The sequence below is a fragment of the Sphaeroforma arctica genome (assembly GCF_001186125.1).
Source record: "Sphaeroforma arctica JP610 unplaced genomic scaffold supercont1.84, whole genome shotgun sequence".
NCBI classification, from domain to species: Eukaryota; class Ichthyosporea; order Ichthyophonida; genus Sphaeroforma; species Sphaeroforma arctica.
Window position 1 is genome coordinate 119946 of NW_014040474.1, and position 9912 is coordinate 129857.

Here is a 9912-nt window from a genome sequence, read left to right on the forward strand (position 1 = left end):
GGCGGATTTGTGTTTGCGGTTGGTTACAACCGCACCCAGCAATCATCAATCTAACTCCGTAAAAGTAAAGATACACTCGCCTACTGCAGTAGCCTGTGAGTGCCCCTGGAAGCCTGCCTTGGGCCTATCTATAGAATGGATGTTGATAGGGGAGCGCCAACCTGGTCACTGTGGCGGCCGTGTGTTTGCGGTTCGATACAACCGCACACAGCGATTGCCGGGTGTTTTAGTTGTCACCGCGGGTTGGAGAATTTTTTTTTGCAGTAATAAAAATGCTTGATGATTACTTGCCGCTAAACTCCATGATATACTCAGTTACATATGTTTTATATTGATTTTTCTCTATAGCACACAAACGAATACTTTCCAACACACCTGCGTTTGTTTAGGTTGATGTTTTGGCTCTATTCACTATCTTGCTGTGATTGCGAGAGTAATCAATATTTTGTTCATCATGTTTGCATTTGAAACATGTTAGTGTCCGCTACATTCGATGTTTTTATCGTGCTGTCACACTTGCGCAAGGCTATTCAACTCATACTACATACCTTAATTAGTTGCCATGAAAACGACCGTTCACATACATGACTCTCAATGGGCTGGCTGAAATACTTGTGCGCAATACAACTGCTACATTCTAAGGGCTACATTGATCTGGCTACGCAAGAAGCGTTGACTCGACTCGTCGTGTTATCGCGGATATTCGAGTAGGAGTAAGAGCTTAATCCCGCACTATGTCTACCGTGATATTGAAGTCAGCTTTAATAGTTGCCTTCGTCGAAAAGGTTTAAGTTCATAGAGCTATTGATGCTTGCCACATTGTTTGCTGGCACTTTTGTTAATATACTTGTCCCGCTCGTAGTAGCCATTCTTCCTTTACTGAACCGTCGGTACCTTCATATGCTACCGTCGGGTCCTGTATAAGTGATATGTACAGAAGGTGCTGATTATTATGCAGCATCACAATGTGCCTCTCTTTAGTGTAAATATTTATTGTCCACAACCTGTAAACTAACGATTAGGGGTATCCTTTGGCACCTCAGCTACTATTACACGTGGGTGCTTTTGTTTATTGTCCACAACCTATAAACTATCGAATCAGGGCATACTATGGCACCTCAGCTACTATTACACGTGGGTGCTTTTGGTCATTGTCCAGAACCTACAAACTAACGAATAGGGGCATACAATGGCACCTCAGCTACTATTACACGTGGGTGCTTTTGTCCACAACCTATAAACTAACTATTAGGGGCATGCTATGGCACCTCATCTACTATTACACGTGGGATGCTTTTGTTTATTGTCCACAACCTATAAACTAACGATTAGGAGCATACTATGGCACCTCAGCTACTATTACACGTGGGTGCTTTTGTTTATTGTCCATAACCTATAAACTAACGATTGGGGGCATACTAAGGCACCCCAGCTACTATTACACATGGGTGCTTTATGAATTCGATATCTATACGTCACCCGTTGTGTTGGGTGGCACTACCAGCTGTTCGGTTGTTGATTGATTCGCGGCGACTATAGCGGTGAGGTATTCTTTCCGGGAAGCCTTATGTCGTGAACATTCGCAGGCAAGTACAACATGTCCGGCAATGGAGAAGGGGAAGACGCCCAGTGGATACCGATTACAAGTACTTTAGGGCTTCTACTTCCAGCATAGACACCGTGAGCAGTTTGTGCGTATGAGTCCATGGCCGAAAACCATTGATCGTAGCTCTCAAACCACGTCAGTATACGCTTCGTGTTGCAGCAAACTCCGGCACAAGTCAGACATCAATCTACGATACGCCCATGTATGTGACATACCCACTCTGCTCTACAGTCTCGTGACCCAGTTCATCATAGCTTATCATGCAATATATTCGGTCTTCAACCGTGAAGATAGGCATAGTGCTGAAAATATTGCGTTCCGTGTTATCAAATTGTATATCGAAGAATAGCAGTGTGAAAGTGAATGTGGTGAGTATTCTTACACGGATATGTCATCATATGTAGTTTTTCTATTATTTTAAAAGCCAAACTTCTCGGCCAAAACTTCTTTAACCGATCGAACAAGTAAGCGGAATCAAAGTACACGACCATAACCACCTGTTTCATGCTAGAGAAAAAAAACAGAAATATAGTGACTGATCGGGTTATAGTGAGAGTGCCCTAAGGTCACACGACTCGACGTCTCGAAGAGTCGACAGTTGACACTAGTCGCTCTCTCTACTAGTCGCATAACAATGCGCAGCGAGTTTAAACTTTAACATTGTATTTATTATATACTACTCTTGAGTCTTGAGACTATCAAGATTTGCAGATCTGCTGCTTTGAATCTCATCTTTGACTCACATGAAATCCACTATCCAATCAGCGACTCAGCGAGTCGGCAGAAAACAACCCCCATTGGGCGAAAACTCAGCAATAATCACGATTATGAAATTGGTTTACTCTTGTTTTCAAAAAAAAAAACAGGAGTTTATACATATCAGCCCATCAGGTATGTATTTATGTATGAGAGTATCGAGCCATCACTCGTACTGTATGTATAAAATATCTGATATGTATCTCATATTCTTGGTATCCAGGATTCCAGGGGCAGGGGGCAGAGGGTGCTGGGGCAGGGGGCAGGGCCGTATATGTAGGGCGTAGGGGCCAGATTCTGTCATTGTGAGATTTACACGAATATGTATCTTTTTTTTTTAGGAGGCGATGGGAATTGGAATACATATCCATTATTATGTTGAATTCTTGGTGGCCGGACGTTGTCCCTCATTGCCTATTCGTCCGTTCTACCCTATCTTCTATTCGACAATAAATTATTCTCTCTCTCTCTCTCTCTCTCTCTCTCTCTCTCTCTCTCTCTCTCTCTCTCTCTCTCTCTCTCTCTCTCTCTCTCTCTCTCTCTAGTATAAAGAGAGAGACAGGCGAGAGGAGAGAGGCTAAAAGCTCGAGAGAGTCATGAATTGATGATTGCTGATACTATTTATCGCCTTAATGTCAATTCAGTTTGCACTCGTGCAGTGAACGTTGAACACACACGCAGAAATACATAATTCAACTTACACGCGGAGAAATCTCGATGGTACTAGTATGGTATAAAATTTTAGCGTTAACGCAAAAATGATTGATTGTAAACCAGCTTAACGAGACAAAACGAACTGAGGTCAGATTACATACGCATAATTAGATATATTTATTAATTATATGTGAATGTATCGATGAAAATTCGGTGAAATTTCTGGGTGCTATGTATGTACCACCCCCACTGGAATAAATAGTCGGCCTACTGAATAGAATCGATGATACAGATTGTCGGTACATAAAGCCCTTTGCAGGATGTTTTGAAAACCTGTGACTCACGGGTTTCGATCATTGGCTCTCAAGTTTAATTTAAATTCAAATGTTCAATTCAGGAGGCTATGGTTCACAGATAACGCAAAGTCACTTGCCTGGAATATCACCAGAGGTGATACTACACATATACATACTTTGCAGTAGTGGTTAGAATCATGTAAACATGTATACATTATTCATTACATCCCATCAATGGGCTACATAGTGGTTAGAACCGTGTACATGCATATAATCAATCCATAGTCGTAGTCAGTTGTTTTATTTCCAGACTTGTATACATTTATTAGTTTACCCCCTTTTATTAAGTGATCTAAATCCTCACATGTTTCAACCACCTCACCCCGACCTAACCCCTCCGATCTATGCCTCAGCTGGAATTATTCGGCGCGCGAGCCAGTACGATGTGCTCTGCGTTGATTACGTACAGCTGATGATCCGGAAATTTATCCAGACGTCAATAAAGGTACCAGGGTATAGCGTCCCTGCCTTATCCGTGATCCATATCCGTACTGGGCCATAGAGTTTTACGTACGGCGATACGCTTACATGGATCCACTATTTGGGTTTCACCCAATCGTCTGGGTTGAAGCCATTGGCGACGAACCACATGCAGTAGTTGACCATGAGCGCACCACCAAGCACAGCTGTGGGAGGTTCATAATAGGTGAATAAGTATACACATAAACAAGTACAACACAACTATGTACACACCCGTACATATACACACACAGTACACACACCCGCACATATACACGTACACCAACACATGCACACAAAGACGAGCACATATACACGTATAAAGGCACACACGCAGATAAACGCCGAGGCGAATAATATTGATGGTATAGGAATAGTCTCTCATATTTGCATCCGTTGAGTCACTCTGACGAGAGCCTTTACACCCTGGAAAAGTCATTGTTATAGAACCCCCCCAAAAAAAGACACGGTTGCTAAGCAACTACAAGAACAACATCCCGATATGTCACAGAATAGTATACACGTCTCGGCCAACGGCGCGTGCAACACTTTCCTACGGCGCGTGCAACACACGTGTTCTTGGTATACAGATGTAACTACACTTATCTGGCAACCAGGTGTAACTACACTTATACGTAACAACCAACGATCCCACTCCTGAGTTGAACGGCACCAAAACAAGCAAGCGCATCGAGTCGTCGAGCTACACAACCACATACTCCGATCCAACAGACTAATATACACGCATGTGCATGGTTAGTCTACGAGTATGGCATAGTGCGCCTAATATATACAAACACAGATGTGATACAGGCATGCTGTACACAAATCAATGCAACACCACTTACAAGCTATAAGCACAGATGTATAACAGGCATGCTGCACATAACACCACTTACAAGTTATAAGCACAGGCCCAGCGAATGAGTTGTAGGGCCCTGGATCGCGTGTGCGCACTTTCCAGTCGCGCCACAGAAACATGTAGAGCGAATAGACAATCAGCATGACTGACACAGGCACCAGCAGGTACCCAGCCACCCGTGATACCCAGGCCTTGTGGCCCTCCTGAGGAGCGTTTAGGTGCAGAAAAGTCCATTTAGTTGGGTGTTAAGTGCAGAAAAGTCCATATATAGTTGGGTGTTTGGGTTTATGGACAGATTACAGGTTGCAATTTGGTATTGTATTATTGTCCACTGAGGTGCATATAATAACTGTGTGGAGTGTCGCAGGAAAACGAATGCGAAGGGAACGAATGACGAGCTCAGTGGAGGAACGCACCCGACGATAGATAGTTTATTACTAGCGAAACAGGAGCCATGCATATCACCTGAAGAACGTTATGAGTACATAGCAAGCAGCACGCAAGCCATGTATAATAGATAGATAGCTTATTACTAGTATCCCTCTCAAAGTGCATTTGTGTATAGCTATCGCTGTAACTAGCCCTAAACATCATATAACTCACACAAAAGTGCATTTGTGTATAGCTATCGCTGTAACTAGCCCTAAACATCATACAACTCACACGAAAGTGCATTTATGTATAGCTATCGCTGTAACTAGCCCTAAACATCTCTAGACGCACTCCTTCTACTATACACATATTCAAAGGTCACCCACCACACCCACCACACACACATATATATATATATTTCTTCATACATACACACATATATACTGACTTAGATACATACATACACACACACGCGCATACATACACACACACCTGATGAATGAGCCCGATGCCAATGGTAGACAGCCACATGGTGATGTTGACCCATCTGAGCATGGTGCGCTCGTTCGCAAAGATCACCTTGGGCTCCACACGCACGGGGATGGCGATAGGCTTCTTCTGCTTGGCCTTCTTGGGTCTGTGTGAGCGGATGATAGTGAATATTCATTGCGTTTCATTGATTAGACAGTTCGGTAGAGCGCAGAGGAACGTTTAGAAAACACAGTGCAGCAGAAGCACAGAGCAACGCTATAACTAACATGGCAGTATGCTATATATATATATATATATATATATATATTATTTTCATATTATTTTTAGCATATAGCCTATAGTACACACACTTACTGCGGCGCTGTGCTGTTCATATTAGGTATCTTCCTAGCTAAACTCTTCATCATGCGAGAGAGCAGCATGACGTTCTTCCGTTTGCGATCGCGCACGGACTTCTCTCTTCTGAGTGCAGTGTGTGTGTCGTCTTCTCCGACTGTTTCAAACAAATGAGCACATGAGTATTGTTCCCTTTGCGAATATGGGGGTGCTAGGGTTCAGGGTTCAGGGTTTTGGGGTTAAACCCTTGGGTCTAGATTTTAGCTTGGGTATATAGTAGAGAGATGAGTATAACTGTACTGATAATTAGGGTACGCTGTAGCCCGTGAGCTAGTGAAATAGATACAAACCGATGTGAACGTATTTGAAACAGTTCTATATACACTATTGAAGCCCATACACAAGACACGCACACACACAATGTTGTGAATGTATGACACGATGTTGTGAATGTATGTCCATGTATATACACCTAGAAACGATGTCCGTCCTAGTAGAGCACATGTATACAAACACATTGATATCAATACATGATCCCATACACACAGACACACGCACACACACAATGTTGTGAATGTATGTCCATGTATATACACCTACAAATGATGTCCGCCCTAATAGAAAACATGTATACAGACACATTGATATCAATACACGAACGCCCTACTACACATGACTATATGGGAATACTCTACCCATTGTGTATGTTCAGGGGTACGACGCACACACGCCACTCAAAAGATATACACACATACTCACACAGTAACCTACATACAAAACATGTCTGCCACACAAGCACGTGCTGCAATTGAACGTTTTCACCACGATTTCTCAATATGGCAAACGTATACCTATATGTCATACTATAATGTAATACATACGCACACATGACATACTATAACGTACCATACACGTATACACCACATACTACAATGTATTATATAGGTATACATCACATACTATAACGTATTATATACGTATACATGAATTACTATAACGTACTATACTCGTAAACATGACATAAAAATGTATTATATACGTATACATCACATACTATATCGAAATGTAATGTATACATAACTTACTAAGCTCTGCTGAGCTCGCATCGTCTGTGATAGGCACAACAGAATAGCTGCGGTCGCCCGTTTTGTGGAAGTCAACGCTTGCCCGTCTCTCCGCATCGTACACGGTCTCCAAGTCCTGTAAAATTAATAGATGCATTGACATAACTGCTATATTAATAGATACATTGACATAACAGGTGCTGGCGGGAATGATAATGTATGAAAGGTGTTAGCCACGTGATTTTCAGGATAGATCCCCGACAACGTTTTACATATATTTATATTTATATTTATAAATATATGTATGTATGTATGTATGTATGTATGTATGTATGTATGTATGTATATATATATATATATATATGTGTGTGTGTGTGTGTGTATGTATATATGTATATATATATATATATACATATATATATCGGATGAATGTACGAATTTTCTGTCTTATATCAACTGTATCCATATACACACATACTGAACTTGCCCTATGCTACATACACCCCACTCATATATTTAATACAACTACACATCACTTACATATGTATCTCCTGACCGCTGGTCACTGCCATCTGAGCCGTCTGGTGTGGTTAACTGCCCCGTGGTCGTTAGCTTCATGTGCCAGCTGGGTAACGCCTGCACCTTGTCTCCATACAGCGACGACACTCCCTGTAGATTACGATGATGAGGTTATTATGTGTTTGTCAGACTATTGTGTGTTTGTTTTGACCTCTAAAAAGCACGTTGATTTTTTATTGGGTTATATGGGGGCATTCCCTTGTCGATTGGAGTGATAAGGTTATTGTGTGTTTGTCAGATTATTGTGTGTTTGTTTTGACCTCGAAAAAGCACATTGATTTTGTATTGGATTATTTGAAGGCACTCCCTTGTAGATTGGTGTGAAAAGGTTATTGTGTGTTTGTTTGGACCTCTAAAGCGCATTGATTTTGTATATGATTCTATGTGGCCGCTTAATACAGCTAGCCCTGAAAGGCATTGATAGGGTTAATATGTGTATGCATACAAGTACATGCTAATGTGGATATATAGCAAGACCATATATATATACGTTTATGCATATGCGCAGGTTGCTAGGGCCTTTGTTCGTTGTATGGGATGTTTCTCTGCAGCACAGCAATCGAACGCGACACACAGAGCAATACATCTGACCATTCGAATAGGCCATGCACGGTTGCATAATAGTCCTGCCCTTACCTTGGTTTACGGGTGCACAATAGTCCTGCCCTTACCTTGGTTTACGGGTGCATAATAGTCCTGACCTTACCTTGGTTTACGGGTGCATAATAGTCCTGCCCTTACCTTGGTTTAAGGGTGCACAATAGTCCTGCCCTTACCTTGGTTCTGCCATACTACACACACCCATCACAACAAGCTTACTCACCTGCAGATACTTGGAGAAGTTCTCCACCGGAATGCACAGGCTGTTGTTGGTTATCTGGTTCACCCACTCGGGCGCAGGCCTGTCGCCGTAGTGGTGGATATTCACTTGCAGTACGGCGAAGGGGAAACGACTGTACTGTTTGGTGTTGAGTGTTGTGTAGGGGAATTTACAGTCCTCGTCCATGCGTCGCCAATTCCCGTCCTAAGAGGGGTACATTCAATTAGAGTCCAGTTTAGAGTGTGTGAGGCGATTTCACTGGTGGATGGTATTTATAGGACGCGGATACCCAAGTAGTATTGGTTTAGTGTTTATTCGAGACTCAGCGAACGGAATACGACTATAGCGTTTAGTATTGAGGGCTGTGTGAGGGAATACATGTCTTCATTCGTGCGCCTGCAATTTACTTCTTGAAAGGAACACTTTCGATAAAAGTCCAGTTTATGTACAGTTCATTTAGACTATACCTGGGAAGCCTCCTATGAAAACACCAGACAACAACATAGCACCACGCACGCACGGGCTATATAGGCACATGTTCACACACATTCGACATAGGCTCACAAAACTACAACTACAACTACACTATACCTACCTGGAAACCCCTCTCCTTCACCATGACCATCTCTGAGTCCAGACACATATCCACAGAATGCACCTGACTGTCAACAAACAACATGCGGTTGTACGACACACGGAACTGCGGATGGTAGTTGTTGGCTTTGATGGACGTCTGGATGTCCTTGGCCGCCTGTGGGAAAATGGTGTACTATATGTTTAGTGTGTGTGCGTATACATATATTAAGTGGCTTTGGTAGACTTTTGGATAATGACACCCTGCGTGAGAACGTTACAACATATATATATATATGTATATGTATATGTATATGTATATATATATATATATGTATATGTATATGTATATGTATATGTATATGTATATATGTATATATATATATATATATATATATGTATATGTATATGTATATATATATATATACATATATGTATATGTATATATATATAGTATGTGTATACGTGCTTGTGTGTGTTTATACCTCCATCAAGTGTAGCAGTCGTTCGTTTTGATAGAATTTCGAATGTCCTTGGCCCACTGCGCGAGAAAGACACAATGTAAATATACAGTTTATGTGAATGTATGTGTATATGTATGTGTGTGCGTATGTACGTAAACGTGTGTTCCTTGTGCGTGCGTAAGCGTGTACTTCAGCATGTAGTTTGCGTGCCTATTGGCGTGGTATACCCTTGTCTATGTCGGTATACCCTTGTCTATGTTTCCCTTGTCTATGTTTCCCTTGTCTATGTCGGTATACCCTTGTCTATGTCGGTATACCCTTGTCTATGTTTCCCTTGTGTATATGTATCCTGCCATACTTACCGCGACGACCTGATCCAGATCCTCCTCTTTTACACCGTGCTTGACAAACTTTTCTCGTCGATTGTCAACGTCCAACTCGCCAGACAGGAACTGATTGGCATATCTGAGTATAATAAGAATAGACCACACAACAACCAGGTCAGCTCACGCATAGAAC

The 9912-nt window shown here is 41.9% G+C and overlaps 1 protein-coding gene across 1 annotated transcript; it reads right to left on the reverse strand.

The window, feature by feature from the left end:
- Positions 1–3909: 3909 nt before the first annotated feature.
- On the reverse strand, positions 3910–9420 carry SARC_01978 (hypothetical protein; the record flags this gene model as incomplete). The annotated part of the gene is made up of 9 exons (XM_014304296.1): positions 3910–3998; positions 4731–4896; positions 5558–5702; positions 5912–6050; positions 6979–7093; positions 7498–7626; positions 8360–8560; positions 8952–9107; positions 9415–9420. The coding sequence occupies 9 exons, from the start codon at positions 9418–9420 to the stop codon at positions 3910–3912; spliced, it is 1146 nt and encodes a 381-aa protein (XP_014159771.1).
- Positions 9421–9912: the final 492 nt, after the last annotated feature.